At 36.9% G+C, this 18,643-nt stretch overlaps 2 protein-coding genes across 6 annotated transcripts in view; one reads left to right on the top strand and one right to left on the bottom strand.

Moving 5' to 3' along the window:
- Positions 1-8,619, top strand: part of LOC106874528 (guanine nucleotide-binding protein G(i) subunit alpha) — a 73,329-nt gene extending 64,710 nt beyond the window's left edge. The window contains exons 5-10 of the mRNA XM_014922293.3: positions 77-234; positions 2,337-2,465; positions 3,669-3,798; positions 5,825-5,978; positions 7,276-7,468; positions 8,148-8,619. Coding sequence (XP_014777779.1) covers positions 77-234; positions 2,337-2,465; positions 3,669-3,798; positions 5,825-5,978; positions 7,276-7,466 — 762 coding nt within the window. The 3' untranslated portion in view covers positions 7,467-7,468; positions 8,148-8,619. The remainder of the gene's footprint in view (positions 1-76; positions 235-2,336; positions 2,466-3,668; positions 3,799-5,824; positions 5,979-7,275; positions 7,469-8,147) is intronic.
- Positions 8,620-13,782: 5,163 nt separating this feature from the next.
- Positions 13,783-18,643, bottom strand: part of LOC106874526 (glucose-6-phosphate 1-dehydrogenase) — a 29,853-nt gene continuing 24,992 nt past the window's right edge. For all 5 annotated transcript variants that reach the window (XM_052973162.2, XM_052973163.2, XM_089363499.1 and 2 more), the window contains 6 exons: positions 18,524-18,617; positions 18,059-18,185; positions 16,589-16,678; positions 15,718-15,926; positions 14,968-15,137; positions 13,783-14,060 (listed from right to left, as the gene is read on the bottom strand). In XM_052973162.2, coding sequence (XP_052829122.2) covers positions 13,970-14,060; positions 14,968-15,137; positions 15,718-15,926; positions 16,589-16,678; positions 18,059-18,185; positions 18,524-18,617 — 781 coding nt within the window. In that variant the 3' untranslated portion in view covers positions 13,783-13,969. The remainder of the gene's footprint in view (positions 14,061-14,967; positions 15,138-15,717; positions 15,927-16,588; positions 16,679-18,058; positions 18,186-18,523; positions 18,618-18,643) is intronic.

Raw genomic sequence — 18,643 nt, 5'->3', positions numbered from 1 at the left:
GTTAAATTTTTTTTTATATATATCTTAATTCAATCCAAATTTCATTGTTTTTCTTCTTTTCTTTTTTTTTTTCCAGAATGATGCCAAAACTCTCTTTGAAATTTCGCAAAATTCTGATGAATGTGACATGACTCCAGAATTATCTGCTCTCTACATGAGGCTGTGGAGTGACCCTGGAGTGATGTCTTGTGTCGCTCGATCTCGAGAGTACCAACTCAACGATTCAGCTCAATAGTAAGTTAGCACCTCTATTCTCTATCTATCTACCCTGCTTCACCCTTTGTTCACTTCATTTATAATTGTTTGTTTCATGTTTATTTTCTTACTTTTTCCTCCCCCAAATATTTTCCGTCAATTTTTCTGTTTGTTTTTCGATGGAAGCTTTTAGTTAAAATCACTGCAACTCTTTCGATACCAGCCATCACAAGTTCTATGATTGCCAACTTCCTGTTTTGAAATAATGTAACCCAAAACCTTCCATCAAAATTCCATGTTAATTTATCTGCCAAAACACCAGTTGAATAACGACAAAGTTATTTTCCTAAATTCCTCATTAGTTTCAAAATTATTTAAAACAAATTCAAGCGCAGGTGTGGCTGTGTGGTAAGTAGCTTGCATACCAACCACATGGTTCCGGGTTCAGTCCCACTGCGTGGCACCTTGGGCAAGTGTCTTCTACTATAGCCTCAGGCCAACCAAAGCCTTGTGAGTGGATTTGGTAGACGGAAACTGAAAGAAGCCCGTCGTATATATGTGTGTATATATATATATATATATATATATATATATATATATATATGTATGTGTATGTTTGTGTGTATGTGTTTGTCCCCCTACCATCGCTTGACAACCAATGGTGGTGTGTTTACGTCCCCGTAACTTAGCGGTTCAGCAAAAAGAGACCAATAGAATAAGTTATAAGGCTTACAAAGAATAAGTCCTGGGGTCGATTTTCTAGACTAAAGGCGGTGCTCTAGCATGGCCGCAGTCAAATGACTGAAACAAGCAAAAGAGTAAAACAGAGTAAAGAGAGTATTTCAATAGAAACAGGGTAACAAAACAGTAAAAACAAGGAATTCGTATCATAGAACCCAAAGCAATTTTCAGACCAGTTGGTATCTCACAAAATGGTTTTTAAGAGAATCACTAATTTCTTGAAGGACATTTTAACTCTTACATTGAAGAGGTCAGCTGACTCATAGTGGTTCATTCTCCTATCCTCATTCATCGGCGGCATAAATAAATGGTCGGTGGTTGGGTGCATCTATTAATGCAGGCTTGGTAGATTTACCACATTGCTTATATCAATGACAACCAAACTAGGAAAATATTTTGGCAGTGTGTATGTGTGTTTAGTTCATAATAAGTTAGGAGTGGCAGATGTCTGTTGTCCTACAAACACACACACACACACATGTACTGCACACACTGGAGCACCAGCAGCAACAGGTCATCACCACCTAGTTTACTAAGAACTTTTAGGTTTGGTTGGGTTTTTTTTGTTTTGTTTGGTTTTTGGGTTTCTGTTTTTTTTTTTTGGTTTTTTTTTTAATGAATTTAGGTTGAATGAGAAGTGGGACAGTGAGATGTGTCTGTTGCTAGTTGACATTTTGTGTACGTGTGTGTATATGCATGAATATAAAATGTGTGTGTGTGTGTTTATGTGTAAAAGTAGCAGAGTTTATATGTATGGTGCAAAAAGTGTCTTTGAGGGAATATAACCACCACCACCACCACCACCACTAGCTTCACAACTGTCATCATCATCATCATCATCATCATCACTTCTACAAATACCATCACTGCTGCCACCACCACCACCATTATCTCTACCACCAACTCCCCTACCACTGTCTCAACCAGTGTCACAGAAAAAGTGATATTGCCATTGTGATGAAGGCATCGTATATTATAATATGGGAGCAGCTGAGATTATATGGGTTCACAATAAGAAGAGAAGGATTTGGTAGAATTGTCGGAACAACAAAATCTTTTCAGGTTCTTTATTCAAATCCCACTTGGTATGTGCATACGTTGTGAGTGTGTATGTATGTAGATAGATAGATAGATATGGATATATGTATAAAGAAATAAAAGGATAAAGAGACCAATGGCAAAGTTAGAATTATATTTTATGGATAAAGTCTTACAGCTGTTTCAGGGAAAATCCAATGTATCCCTTCATCAGAGACGGTAATAGTAGAAGAATGGATTATTACATCTATAAGAGGAGATTTGTAGTAAGAACCTTTATAGATATGGATATATATAAATATATATAAAATGTGTTTGTGTGTTAATACAAATATGGCTAATGTGAATTCCTCTCTTTGCAGCTACCTAAATGCCTTGGAGAGAATATCGCAACCAAATTATATACCAAATGTACAGGATGTTCTACGCACGCGAGTGAAGACAACTGGAATCGTAGAGACACATTTTACATTCAAGGAATTACGCTTTAAGTAAGTCTTGCTCTCTTTACAATCACCATTGTCATCCTCCTCCTCCTCCTCCTCCTCCTCCTCCTCTTCCTCCTCCTCCTCTTCCTCCTCCTCCTCTTCCTCCTCCTCCTCTTCCTCCTCCTCCTCCTCCTCCTCCTCCTCCTCATCATCATCATCATCATTGTGAGCATCATAGTTGTAATCACTAAACCTGATAGAATTAGGGGGTCAAATCTTTTCCCTGGATTAAACCCTAGTATCTTAAAAGAAGTGAACTTGTTCAATCATGTCGTCCCAGAAATGCTGTATGCAAAAAGGAAATGGAAAGATGAGATAGCCATGGCTGGAACGCCTATGATCATTGGTCTGCTCAATCAGAGCTGACCACGGGCTAAATAATAATAGTCTTTATCTAAGACTGACATCACCAACGATACAGTCGTTATTCCTTCCTTCTCATAATTGCTTTGCAATTAGCTGTAGTCATTAGCTTTTAGCTTTTATCTTTCACTTGTTTCTGTCACTAGACTGTGGCCATGCTGGGGCACTGCCTTGAGTTTCAGTCAAACAAATCAATCCCAGTACTTATTTATTTATTTTTTTGTAAAACCTGGTATTTATTCCGTCTGTATCTTTTGCTGAACCGCTAAGTTACGGGGATGAAAACACACCAACATCAGTTGTCAATTGATGGTGGAGGGACAAACACAGACACAAATGTGCACACACACACATCCACATATATATATATGTATATATGACAGGCTTCATTCAGTTTCCGTTTACCCAATCCACTCACAAGCATTTGGTTAGCTCAAAGCTATTGTAGAAGATACTCGCCCAAGGTGCCATATAGTGAGACTGAACCTGGAACCATGTGGTTGGGAAATGCAGTTACTATAATCACCAATGCCATTGTCTTTCAAACTTCAAAATATAACAGCCAAACCTCCCTCGTATTACACTCTTCTATCTTAAAAAAAGGGACACACCGGGAAATGTAGACTTAGATACACTGTGTCTTAGAAAAATACTGGATAGTCATGGGTGGAGCACTATCTTTGATCATACAGCTTAGAATATGTTCTTATTCATTCATTCTCTCAAAGCCATTCATTAAAACTCTCTCTTTCTCTCACTCTCTCTCTCTGTCTCGTCCCCTCTCACTTTTCTGTCTCATTCTCATATTCATCCCCCCCTCTCTCTCTCTCTGTCTATTTCTAGAATGTTTGATGTCGGAGGTCAACGATCTGAGAGGAAGAAATGGATTCACTGTTTTGAAGGTGTCACAGCTATAATATTCATTGTAGCCATGAGTGAATACGACTTAATGTTAGCCGAGGACCAAGAAATGGTGAGTTTCTCTCAAAATGCTTTTATAACTCATACCTCTCTCTCTCTCTCACACACACACCATACCCATACCCATACACAAATAAGGCAGCAAAGTGGCAGAGATGTTAAACCATCAGGTAGAATACTTTACATGTTTATTCCAACTCTCTGCACTTTGAGTTCAAATCCCGCCGGGGTCAACTTTTTTATTCAGCCCAGGTTGGAACCCGGCCATAATTATAATAATAATAATACACAAATGTCAATTCTATGAGGTGAAAGCACATAGCTTAGTAGCTGGGATAGTCAGTTCATAATCACGAGATCGTGAGTTCAATTCCTGGTGAGATGTTGTGTCCTTGAGCAAGACACTTTATTTCACATTGCTCTAGATCATTCAGCTGGCAAAAATGAGATCATCATCATCATTGTTTAACATCTGTTTTCCATGCTGGCATGGGTTGGGCGGTTTGACTGAGGTCTGGAGAGCCAGCAGCTGCACCAGGCTCCAATCTGATCTGGCAGAGTTTCTACAGCTGGATGCCCTTCCCAACGCAAACCACTCTGAGAGTGTAGTGGGCGCTTTTTACATGCCACTGGCACACGAGCCAGTCAAACAGGCTTGGCATCGATCACGTTCAGATAGTGCTTTTTTTATGTGCCACCAACACGGGAGCCAGTCGGGGGCACTGGCTTTGATCACGTTCGGATGGTGCTTTCTACATGCCACCGGCACACCTGTAGTTCAAAACAGAACCAGCATTGTCACATTCTGTGTTACACCAAATTTCTTTGAGAACTACATTTAAAGGGTATGCATGTTTATGGAGTACTCAGCCACTTGTGTGTTAATTCCACAAGCAAGCTGTTCCATTGATTGAGTCAACTACAACATCCATTACTCTAACTCAGAACGTAGCGACAGTCTCGTCCAGCATGCTATCAATTCTGCTAGCTCACCGCCTTGATAATAATAGTAATAATGATAATAATAATAATAATAATAATAATAATAATAATAATAATAATAATAATAGTAATAATAATAGTAAAGCAAGCTGGCAGAATTGTTGGCATGCCAGGTAAAATGCGTTATGGCATTTCATTTGTCTATTCCACCAAGGTTGAGTTAGCCATTCATCCATTCAGAGTCAACAAAATAAGTACCAGTTAAACACTGGGGTTGATTTAATCTACTTACCCCCACCTCCACTCCCTAAAATTGCTGGTCTTGTGTCAAAATATGAAACCTTTATTAAAGCTTATAAATAAAAGTCAAATTTATCAAATGTTTGCAATTTAGTTCCTCGTTTCTGTTATAAAACTTGGTTGTTTCTTTTTTTTTCTCTTCTTTGTTTCTTTTTTTTTTTTTTGTTATCCGCTTTTGACTTCATTTCACTGAAGTATTGTAATTGGAAGTAATTAGGGGAAAAAATATGACAGGAATGTTGTGCTTCTCTTCACTTCTTCCTTCTCTATTTCATCCTGCTCAAACTTGGTCATATCATTAGAATTAAAATAAATAATGGGATGGGGTCATTAGCAAAATTATTTATCATTATCGGAATTGTTTTAGTATCCGCTTTACCATGCTTATATGGCACAGATGGCATTTGTTGAGGCAAATTTTCTACAGCTGGGTGCTTTTCCTGTCACCAACCCTCACCTGTTTCCAAGCAAAGTGATATTTCCCCTCAATGGCCAGACATGTTTTCATAGAAGACTGGATATAAACGACACAGTTTCTAACTGGGATATTCATTTGCAAACTCTTTTGCAACATCAAGACAAGGAGAGAGAGAGAGAGAGAGACTCACACACACACACTAGTGTTTGACAGTAATCTGAATGCTGAAGGGTTAAATGATGATGATGATGATGATGGTCTCTGGCAAAGAGACCCAGAAACCAAAGCAACTTAATGTTATTTTAAACAACTAAATTTAAAATTTAAAATAAACTTTTGTTCATTTTTATTAACTGTTTGTTTTCCTTTTTTTTCTTTTTTTCTTTCTTTCTCTCCTTTTAAAAACTTGTTAACCCAGAACCGAATGATGGAAAGTATGAAATTATTTGACTCCATCTGCAACAATAAATGGTTCTTGGACACTTCCATTATGCTCTTCCTCAACAAGAAAGATTTATTCGAAGACAAAATCAAAAACTCTCCTCTCACAACTTGCTTCCCAGAGTACGAAGGTAATTGTTGTTGTTATTGTTGTTGTTGTTGTTGTTATGGTGGTGGTGGTGGTGAGCTGGCAGAGTTGTTACGACGCTGGACAAAATGCTTAGCAGCATTTCGTCTGGCTATATGATCTGAGTTCAAGTCCTGTCATGGTTGACTTTACTTTTCATCCTTTTGAGGTCATAGCAATAAGTACCAGTTACGTACTGGGGTGGACATTATCAACTCACCCCCACTCCAAAATTTCAGGCCTTGTGCCTATACTAGAAAGGATTATTATTATTATTATTATTATTATTATTATTATTAAGGTGGTAAGTTGGCAGAATCGTTAGCGCATTGGATGCTTAGTGGTATTTTGCCCGATGCTATGTTCTGAGTTCAAATACTGCTGAGGTCGACTTTGCCTTTCATCCTTTTGAGGTTGATAAATTGTGTATTGGGGTCGATCTACTCAATTACCCTCTTCCCCCAAAATTTCAGGTCTTGTGCCTATAATAGAAAGGATTATTATTATTATTATTATTATTATTATTATTATTAAGGTGGAACAAGCTGGCAGAATTGTTAGCATGCTGGGCAAAATGCTTAGAGGTATTTCATCTGTCTTTACGTTCAGAGTTCAAATTCTGCCAAGGTCGACTTTGCCTTTCATCCTTTTGGGGTCGATAGATTAAGTACAAGTGAAACACTGGGGTCAGTGTGATCGACTGTCCCCCTCCCCACAAAATCCAGGCCTTGTGCCTTTAGTAGAAAGGATTATTATTATTATATAAGTGCTCCATAAGGATAAAAAAATACTTTTTAGTAGGGTCTTTCTCCCCCCCCCCCCCAGCACCCCCATCCTTTGTGTTAAATGAAACCTTAACAAAAGGCTTGAGACTGAGACAATAAGCTGGGAGGGGGTAATCTCAACCTGTGAGTTTGTTGATTAGCTGCAAGTAGCTGTCCCTTTTTTGGGACATCTTCCACACCTTTTGTATGCTATTATACACCAGTGGTTTTCTACTGCAGCTTCCATGGATGCATGTGGCCCTCAAGCATCCCTCCAGTGGGCCCTGAGGGTCTTCCCTCTATAAATATAAACTTTTCTTGTAATTGACTTATATTTTACTGTTTTTAGTGCGAATCCCCTAAAAAGAAAAAAAAACTAGGTTTTGCATCTGACCCAGATTGAGAATTCCCTGTTTTATAAAGTCTCCCCATTTTTGTAATTAGTCCTGATAATGTTTCATTCACGTGTTACCCTTGTGGCAAATAAACAAATTGTTATTGTTGTTGTTACTATTTTTCCCCTCCGTTTATTTCCAGGTGGCAATACTTACGAAGAGTCCGCAGCTTACATACAACTCCAGTTTGAAAACCTAAACAAACGGAAAGAGGAGAAAGAAATCTACACGCACTTCACTTGTGCCACAGACACCAATAACGTCCAGTTTGTGTTTGATGTGGTCACTGATGTTATCATCAAGAATAATTTGAAAGACTGCGGTCTCTTTTAAAGGTGAGTTTATGACATTCACAGAACACGATTCCTCTAGAACCATATCCAACACATTTTGAACAGTCATCTTAAAAGCTTCTCGTCTTTTTCTGCAAACTCTTCATTGTCTCCTCCATACTTTTTTACTGTCTTCCTGCTGGGGCACCACCATTTAAGGATTTTAGTCAATCATTTTAACTCCAATTTTTAGTTTATTATGGTATGTATTTTCTACATTTGTATTTATTAAATGACTAGGTTAGCCCCCCCCCCCCACTTTGGTCGTGAATGACAATGGGATTGCACCAAGAAAGTTACCCTCTGAGGCCACAAGTCTGGACAAGGTTGTTTATGGAAGACCAGCAGTCGCCCATGCATACCAGTCCCCCATTCTGTCCATTGAATAACTTAACAGAAAATTTTCTTCCAATAGAGAAGTTTCAGAAACAAAAAATTTAAGGTTTCACATTCTGAGTGAATGGTAGGTTAAACCAAATCACATTTTGGGCTCAATTACAGTTTTATTACATCTGTATGTATTTCCACCTTGGATATAAAGTTGATTTTTTTTCCCCCCACTTAAAATTTGCTATTTTTCTATGTTTTATTAAAATTTGTTCTGTCAAAATTATACGTTCATAAGTACAAGTGCACCAATAAACACACCTTTGTAAATAAATATTTTCTTTCTGATTTCCAGTTGGTTTCCATAAACTTGCTAACTATTGACCAGCCAGGTGACCGGCCATTTGTGACCCACAGATACTATCACCATGATTACTACTTCTGCTACTACTACAACTATTACAATAGAGAAAGGACTTGAGAAGAACTTTACTTTTTATATATGAATATGTATGCGTGTGTATATATATATATATAAATATATATATATATATGCATGCACATATATATATATATCTGAATATATGTGTGTATTTATGTGTGTGTATGTATATATATGAGTACATACTCATACACACACATTGACAGGCATCAGTGAATATGCATATGTATATATTTATGTATGTATATACATAAATATAAATTTTGCTTATTTTTTTTTTCCTAATTCATGAAACATCATTCTACCATCACAATCATCATCATCATCACCGTCATCATCATCATCACCACTTATTGTCACACATTGTTTTTTTTTTTTTTGTCTTTTCACCAAAACAAAAACAAAAACTCTCCTCCAATACTCTTACTCACTCTACTCCTCTTTTCTGCTTTTCTTCTTTCTTTCTTACTCTTATTTTAATTGCCTGAATGACTTTATTGTTATTTTTACATGTTTAAATCCCTTCCCGGACATTTTTATATTTCGTCCTTGTGTTGTCCCCAACGTATTTGACCCTTGTGGTCAATAAAATATTATTATTATTATTATCATTATTACTATTATTATTGTTATTATTATTATTATTATTATTATTACTATTATTATTATTATTATTTAGGTGGTGAGCTGGCAGAAACGTTAGCATGCCAGGCAAAATGCTTTGCAGTATTTTTGTCTGCTGCTACATTCGGAGTTCAAATTCCACCGAGGTCGACTTTGCCTTTCATCCTTTCGGGGTCGATAAGTTAAGTACTAGTGAAACACTAGAGTCGATGTAATCAACTAGTCCACTCCCCACGAATTTCAGGCCTTGTGCCCCTAACAGAAGGGATTATTATTATTATTATTATTAACATCTTTGTGGTGCAGAACTATCTTACAATTAATCCTTTTTTTTAATTACTCCCCCCTCCACTTAACCATTTCAGTTTGCCCTGGGGTACAGAGAAGGTGTAACATTTGACTGGTTTTCATCCACCTTTCATCACCTTCACTTTTTTTTGTGGTAACTAACCTTTAAAATACCTGTCATATACTACGGTATACCAGGGAAGAAAGCACAACATATAGAGATACATTTCAATTGAATCTACTTTTAATTTTTCTTTATAGAAATTCACATCATTATTATCATCATCGTCATCATCGTCATCATCAAAGCAATGAGCTGGCAGAATTGTTAGCACACTGGGCAAAATGCTTAGCATCTTTACATTCTGAGTTCAAATTCTGCTGAGGTCGGCTTTGCTTTTTTATCTTTCCAAAGTCAATAAAATACCATTTGAGTGCTGGGGTCAATGTAATCAACTTAACCCCCACTCCCTTGTTGAACTCCCATCTTTAAATCTGGCCAGGGTTTGAAGAAATATGAACCAGGTAGGGAGTGGGGGGAGGGGTGAACTCACCAGATGCTCCACTCTGCAACACCTAAGTTCTGTGTTCTCAATTTCATCCTTGTACTGTCCCCATCTGAAGCTTTTGTTGCCCTTAAAAGAAATTATTATTATTATTATTATTAAGGCAGCAAGCTGGCAGAAATGCTTAGTGGTACTTTGTCAATTGCAACATTCTGAGTTCAAATTCCGCTGAGGTCAACTTTGTCTTTTGATCCTTTCAAGGTCGATAAACTAAGTACCAGTTGAGTACTGAGGTCTCTGTAATCAAGTGTCCCCTTCTACCAAAATTTCAGGCCTTGTGCCTATAATAGAAAGGATTATTATTATTATTATACACACTGCAGTGGATTAGCAGAATGGTCAGAGCATCAGACAAAATGCCTTGAGGTATAACTCCTGATCAGAGTTCAAATCCTGCTGAGGTGAATTTTTCCTTTCATCCTATCGGGGTTGATAAAGTAAGGGCCAGTTGAGTTTCTGGGGGTTGATGTTATTGACTTACCCCATCTCCTAAAATTGCTGGCCTTGTGCCAAAAATTTGAAGCCATTATTATTATTAATTATTATTATTATTAATTGGGTTGATAGAGGCAAGCTTACAGAATTATTAGCACCCAGGACAAAATGCATAGCTACATTTCTTCTAGTTTTGCATTTTGAGTTCAGATTCCTCGGAGGCTGGCTTTGAATTTCATCTTTTGAGGATCAAGAAATCAAATACTTGTTGAACATTGGGGGTTGAGGTAATTGATTGGTCCCCTCTCCTGAAAATTTCAGGCCCTTGTGCTTATAGTAGAAAGGCTTCTTCAGTAAGAATGTTTTTTGGCAGAAATGGTGCAAGATTCCTTCCATCACCCGACATCTGTGTTTGAATCCTCTTCCGTAGGGTTCACTTTACCCCTCATCCATCTTCTTTTGTCCCAGGAGTAAGTAAGGGAGTGGGGGAGTTGATAAAATGAAACAGCAAGTCCAGTATTGTGGAGGGCAGGGAGGCAGGGCTGATATATAAGTGAATATACCCCCTCCCCTTAAAATATAATTTGAGGCTTTATGCTTATTCCCCTTTGTAATGTCCCCATCCAACCTCGTCTGTCGCCCTTGTTGCAAATAATAAAAAAAAAGGATAATTAATACTATTATTATTATTATTATTGCTGCTATTGGTCGTTGCAGTGCTAGAGACTCTGATAGTCTTTTACTGACCATTCCCATGAGACTCCCTCCTCACATGAAACCCTTTTTCTTTGTTTTGTTTTGATTTTTTTTTTTTATTATTTAAAACAAAAATACAAAATTGTGAAAAACTTTAAAAAAAAATGTCTGTTTTACTTAAAAAAATGATATTTTGTAAGGAAAAAATACTGAAAAAAATGCTTTGATTTTTCACATTTATCAACGTCATTATTATATATGGATCTAATAAAGAACTAAGAATTATTATTATTAGTAGTATTTTTATTATTATTCTGAGGTTTGTTTTGCCTTTATCCTTTCAGAGGTCAATGTAATCAGCTGACTCCACTCCCTTTAAAATTGCTGGCCTTGTGCTGACATTCAAAACCATTTTCATTATTACCTCCACCTTAGCGAAGACGGAGGTATTGTTTTCAGTCATGTTTGTTTGTTTGTCTGTGGACAAGGTGTCTCAAGAACCACTGCATGGATTCGGATGAAACTTTCAGGGATGTTTGGCCCTGTGACTGGCACAAACTTATTTAATTTTGGGATCGATCCGATACTGGACAAGGATTCTGGATTATTTGTTATATTTACTTTACATGAAGTATTACGATTTTATGTTGACTTTCAAGTCTTTCTCTAGTTATCTCCCTTGAAAGCACACTCATGGTTTCCATGTAAGTTATGGCAGCATTGTTGTTTCCAAAGTTCTATTTTCGTTTCTCTATTATTAATTTTACTCGCGTCTCTATCTTGGTAGAAACTGATGGATAAAGAAATCGCAGCAAAACCGTTCAGAAATTAAATAACACTAACATAATTTATCCTTGACAATTTTTAGTTTTACCAATTTTGAATACATTGCTCCTGTTTAAAACCTCTTACTTAACAATTGCATTTCTAGCTCTGCCTTGAAGGAAGCTTTATTTCTTGGACTCACATTTTAGTGTGCAACAATGTTGTTAAACCTCCGTTAACAGCACCATATACATGTCCTTTCCATTTCTTTTACGCATGGATAAATTTTTCTCTATAGACCTTAATGGTCGTAAAGACACTATATCAGTGGATAGACTGAAAAAGGCCTTCATAGAGAAAACTGTCCCTGTTCCCACTGCAGACATCACACACACAGCATTACAAACATGGCTCGTACACCCACATTCCATGACTATCATTTCGATCGATCCGGTACCAGAGAAGGACTCTGGGATTATTTTTGAGAGCTGTTGTGTTATATATACACACACACACACACATATATATATATATACACATATATATATATATATATACACACATATATATATATACACACATATATATATATATATATACACACATATATATATATACACATATATATATATACATATACACATATATATGTGACGGGCTTCTTTCAGTTTCCATCTTCCAAATCCACTCACAAGGCTTTGGTCAGCCCAAGGCTATAGTCGAAGACACTTGCCCAAGATGCCACGCAGTGGGAATGAACCCGGAACCATGTGGTTGGTAAGCAAGCTACTTACCACACAGCCACTCCTGCGTCTATGTTCATGATTGTTTTCAAACTTTTAATTAGCCCTTGTTTCATAGGTTTTGAGTAGCATAAAGCTTTCCTTTCGTAAGTTGCAAGTTACTCTCTGGTGGTTGAGATAAAGTATCATATATGATGCAGAGAAAGCCAAGGAAATGTGTTGTGTTTCTCATGGGATGCAGAGGAGAGGCAAAGGGGTTAGAAATTAATTGACAGAAACTGTGTGTATTGGAAGTGTCATGTAAAAACAAAATATATATGTGATTATCTTATGGAATTTGGTGGAATTTATTTCCTGAGAAGGAAAGCAAACAATGAGGTCAAAGCCAGCTCTAGTTACAACAGCATAAACACAGTCTGGCTGAATCTTGCAACTAGATAGAACTGGTTTCTAAATGTTTAAATAATAGAAGTAGAAACAGGATATTATTCTGCTGGTATTGTTTACCATTAAATTGGGGTTTGGCAGTGTTGCTAGAGTTCTAACCTTTTTTTTATTTATTATATTCCTGATAATCAACAGATATCTTAAACGCGTTTATGTAGAGATGAAAGAAGTAAGAGAGAGAGAGAGAGATAACGTTTATATGCCTATGTCTATTATCATTATTTTTTTTGCCTCCAGTTTCCATTCTTGTATTGGTCAAACAGAACTGAGGTAGATTTTCTATGGCTTGATACCCTTCCTGTTGCCAATCCTCACCAGAAGATTAGAAATTAACAACAGTGCCCTCCATGAATATAATCCTAACCAGAATTAAAATCACAATGGAGGACAATCTTACAGTGTCAATGTCTGAAATAATATATGCAACAAGATTATAATAATCCATTTTAAGTAAGTCAACCTTACAAAAGGAAGGACAACTAAAAACAGGTTGTAAAACATTCAGACAACAAGCACATAAAGCTTGTACACCCATCATCAGCTGCCAAACAGATATCATTATGGTTTTGACACTTGAGCAAATACCATTCAATCCAATAGTGTCAACAGCATTAAAAACAAATGCTACTTTAGAATTAATAGACAAGAAGCTGGAGTGAAACTGTAATTATATCCATTACATCTATACCTACTTAATACTACAAGTACAAACATAAATCATTTCATGCATAAAATTATTGAGCAGAGAAATTAAAAATACTACATGGAAAATACAGAGATATCTTCAACCTCAAGAATTACAGAACTTTCCTAATTACTTCGTTAGTGTTGTCAGTTACACTCATCTACATACGCCTAAAGTTAGTTCCCAATTCAGACTCATAACCACTAAATTTTTAAATAATACAGTACAGGTTTAGTTTTAGAAACAAAAACAATGGTAACACACTTCAACATGTAATAATTAAACACATGCGTCAAACATAAATATTCAAACATGTAAATAATTTTTATTTAAACAAGTTATATCCAGAGACTTATATAAATTACTGTTAAATAATATTTTTTGCAAAAAAAAAAAAAAAGTGGGATGGGAATAGAAAAAATTGTGTCAATGTTTTTCATTTTTGTGTTGACAAGAAATACAAGACCTGACAGAATGATTTTTTTTTTATATTTTGGATGCGTCTTTCCATCGATAGGTTCCAGAATAGACAAAGTTGAAAGATTTGGTCAAGGTGTCATACTCTGGTGGACCACGACTGGGGAAGAAGAAAAAATATTAGATTTTATTAAAACAGGAAGCATTTGATCTGAAGAAGGAAAAACAAAAATGTATAGTTTTGGTGTATGGAAAACTGAGAACTGAACATTTTCAAAAACACAAATTCGCTGCCCTACAGCAGAATTGAACCTAAGACCACAAAAGGACACTCCAGCCGAAGTCTTCTTGATTAAGTGTAGGTTCTCCAGCTGCCCAGCCACTTTTGCCAACCAACTCGTGACACTGTCCATCCGCCGTGATCTTTGCCTGCCCCTGGATCATCTACCCTCTACTCTTCCTTCCAGACATTTCCGTCAAGAAAGCACTATGATTAAATTAGCATACTAATCTATACACACAGGCACGGGAGTAGCTGTGTGGTCAGAAGTTTGCTTCCCAACTGCCATGGTTCTGGGTTCAGTCCCACTACATGGCACCTTGGGCAAGTGTTTTTTCTAATTATAAGCCTTGGGCTGACCAAAGTCTTGTGAATGGATTTGGTAGACAGAAACTGAAAGAAGCCCATTGTGTGTGTGCATGTATATATTTGTGTGTCTGTGTTTGTCCCCTACAACCATCACTTGACAATCAATATTGGTGTGTTTACATCCCAGTAACTTAGCAGTTCAGCAAAAGAGACTGATGTAATAAGTACTAGGCTTACAAAGAATAAGTCCTGGGGTCAGTTTGTTCAACTAAAGGCGGTGCGAGGTGCAAAAACTATCTTGCAGTTAGTAAGTTTCTTTTTTCCCTTAATTTCAGCCAGCCCCAGGGTAGAGGGGAGGCCTGACATTTGGTTAAGGCTTTCACCCACTCTTCATCATTTTCGCTGACCAACACAAAGTTCATAATTATTCTCATATATTACTAAGCATTCGTTAAGAGTGCAAATGCAGTTGTCTTACCTGCCAAACTTATATGGAATTGGTTTCACTTTCGAGGAGTCAATCTCATCCAGAAAAGGTGTGAAAATACGCCAAGCTTCATATAATTCATCAGAACGGACAAAGTTCATTTGGGAACCAGCAAAGACGTCGATGAGGAGACGTTCGTAGGCATCGGGGAACTTGGCATCCTGAAAGCAGAATTCAAGGGGAAAAGAAAAAGAAAACTCATGATGTTGTATCAGAAAAGGAAATCACACAATCCCATGGGTGGTTTTCATTGCTGTTATTATTTAGGTCTAACACACCTGATTAATACCCTTTTGATACCAACACAAATGGGTTAAAGAAGTTCCAGCCATTGACCATCCTGTCTTTTTTCTTTATCTTGACAAAAATCTAAGACTAAATCATTCAGTCTGTCCTTCCTTCCTTCCTTCAAGACTATTTGACCCAATTGGAAATTATGATGATGATGGTGGTGGTGGTGCAATGATGATGATAGTAGCAGCAACTATAATGCTGATAGCCATTGGTGATGGTGGTGGTGGTGGTGGTGGCAATGTTGATGCTGATGGTGGTGGTGGCAATGTTGATGATGATGATGGTGGTGGTGTCATTGATGCTGAGGATAGAGACCAGGATGCTAAAGATGCTGATGGCGATAATGAATATGAAAACGAAGATGCCAACAGTAACAAAGGCAGAGATGGTTACAATGAGTGAAACACGGTAAATAAATAAATTTTAAAAAAAAGTGTTGCAACTGACCATAAATCGATTCTCAAAGGTCAGGTCAAGTTCACTTTCCTCACAGTTGAAGGACATTCCAGGTAGCTTGGTCATCACCTTCATGTAGATGGCCTCCTTTGGCTGGACACGGAAAACCAGTTCGTTCCGCTTGATGCAGCCACGTTTAAAGATGTCAGACGGAACATCCTGGAACTGGATGCGAATCTCAGCTTTACGTTCATTGAGGGCTGAAATAGGAAAGGGTTCAGGTATTAGAGTAGAAAAAAAGTGGGTAGAAACTGGGTGGAGACCAGGGTAGGGAGGGGCTAGGGGTGGGGTGGATGACAGTGATATAATTGTACCTAGAATTGTTATAATAATGAATATAGGTGCAGGAGTGGCTGTGTGGTAAGAAGCTTGCTTCGCAACCACATGGTTCTGGGTTCAGTACCACTGTGTGGCACCTTGGGCAAGGTTCTTCTACTATAACCTCTGGCTGGGGATAAAATTAAGGGTAGACGTGTCAGTCAGGTGTCTGACTATGTCAAACAACAGGAATGACCACACACAGTTAAGTGTACAGATATCCATAGGTCCCCCCCCAACATACACACATCACAACTAACTCTACAGATGTCCATCGGCCCACACACACAACTGTATAAATACACAGACACACAGCTGACTGTACGTAGGCCCCACTACACATTTACAAAACAGGCTAACTGTATGCACACACACACACAACACACAACACACACACACAACATATACACACAGTCATCATAGCAACCAATCTTATAAACTCGTTTTCTCTCTGTTAATTATGTCACAATAATTAACAGTCATGTATTTAACTGAAATGTTTGAAGCATTTTAGTTTAATAATTAAAGAATTAGAATTTCTTACCTTTACCACATCTTAAAATAAAAGGGACTCCTTTCCAACGTTCATTGTTGACAAATAATACGGCAGCAGCAAAAGTTGGAGTCAGAGAATCTATAATAATAATAATGATAATAATAATGATAATAATAATAATAATAATAATAATAATACCTGGTACTTAATTTATTGACCCCCAAAAGGATGAAAGGTAAAGTCGACCGTGGCAGAATTTGAACTCAGAATGTAGCGATGGGCAAAATATAGCTAAGCATTTCAACCAGTGTGCAAACTATTCTGCCAGCTCGCTGCCTTAAAAAAAATAAATAATAATAATAATAATAATAATGGTTTCAAATTTTGCCACAAGAGAAGCCAATAATAATAATTATTGCAATAATGATTCAGAACAAAGAATTGTAACTAAACATCACACCACGTTTATCTTTTCTTTAAAACCTGGAAATTTTTAACTAAAGGTAAAACGTAACAGTCGGAACGCAGAGGAAAATGAATTACTGTACAAAATAGGTTTTGAAAAAGTAAATCATACAAACAGGTAATGTGTTTAAGGGAAACAACTCTTTCAGGAATAATAATTTTTCCTTTACAAGAAAATTATTCTCTCCCTTACGTATTTCTGAGAACCATGAAATATATGATTTCTTTTAAAAATTCTATTTGATTCTTTAGATAGCGTAAAAGTCCACCTAGGTAGTATTGAATGTGCAACCATAGGAAACAGCAACTCTGAAAAGCTATATTCCTAGTTGTCATCTCTATTACCCTGAGAGTTCTTACCTATTATTGGTGCTACTTTGGCGTGTGATCTATAAGAGAGATTACTTTAGGTTACTTTTTAAATTATTTTGTAATACTTAGCATTGTAAATGTGTTTTTTTTCAAAATTCTTACCATCTTAATAATAAGTAAAGCCACATAATAATTAAAATATGTACATAGACCATCGACCAGAGTAAATTTGCTCACGTAGGTCACACAGGAAGTAACACTAACACACAGTAAACTAAAAGTAACCTAAAGTAATCTCCCCTGAAATTGTAGATCACATGGCCAAGTAGCACGTTTCTTTTTCTTAAGAAATGATGTGAATTTAGTGCCTTCGTCTCGTCGCTGATCACATCGTAAAAAATCTTTAGCCAACGTCTTATAGGCTTTTATAAATTGAAAAATAAACTAAAATGTAACTCAAAGTAATCTCCCTTGTAGATCACACGCCAAAGGAGCACCTTGTTATCGTTCAATTTACATTAAGTAAACAATCTTATCTTTCACAATCGTACGGGCATTAAAAGTAGTACAAATGAGCAGTAATGTAACAAAACTCATTGACAACCTGCTATGGATGACCAGTAGTGCAATAAAAAAAAAACCTCAAAAAAAAAAGACTTAGAACATCAATCAGAAATTGTTTAAAAGATTAGGTCAAACTGAAGTGATTGTATTCTACAAGACTATAGAAGAAGGACTTACCATCAGGCACAGTGGGGTCATCAAGGTAACCCTTAGCACTGTCCCCTTCGGCATCAGGGTCACCAACATACTGACCAAGAACAACATTCTTCATCTCGGGAGGTTCAATACATTGTAATACCTTCACCTGTAACGAGAACGTAGAAGTCAAATTGATGAAATGTTAAACTGTGTCTGCTCTATAATAAGACAACTATCCTTGTCTCTCTATCATATTCTAACCTCTTGCCTGGCACACAGCCACTTCTCTTGGCTCCACTCCCTCTCTCAACTAAGAGGGCTTTGTCTTGCAAATTACCATATTTTAATGTGCATAAGGAACCCTTTTTTGTCAAAAATTAGGTGAAAAAATATGGGAGTTTCTTATACATACATAGTATTGTAATCCCTTACAAAACTTTTCTCCACACAGACAACACCAACAACAACCTTATAGCAAAATGAAGGACAAAAACAGACACACACCTTCTCATTTCTGATGTCTTCAGCGCTGGTACTGGATGGTTGTTCCATGGCAACGATTGACAGTAATTGAAGTAAATGGTTCTGCATCACATCTCTGAAACAGCAACAGATTCCTTCTTT

This window comes from Octopus bimaculoides, chromosome 15, assembly GCF_046866305.1.
Source record: "Octopus bimaculoides isolate indiv1 chromosome 15, ASM4686630v1, whole genome shotgun sequence".
Classification (NCBI taxonomy): domain Eukaryota; kingdom Metazoa; phylum Mollusca; class Cephalopoda; order Octopoda; family Octopodidae; genus Octopus; species Octopus bimaculoides.
This window is presented reverse-complemented; position numbering and strand designations above follow the sequence as displayed.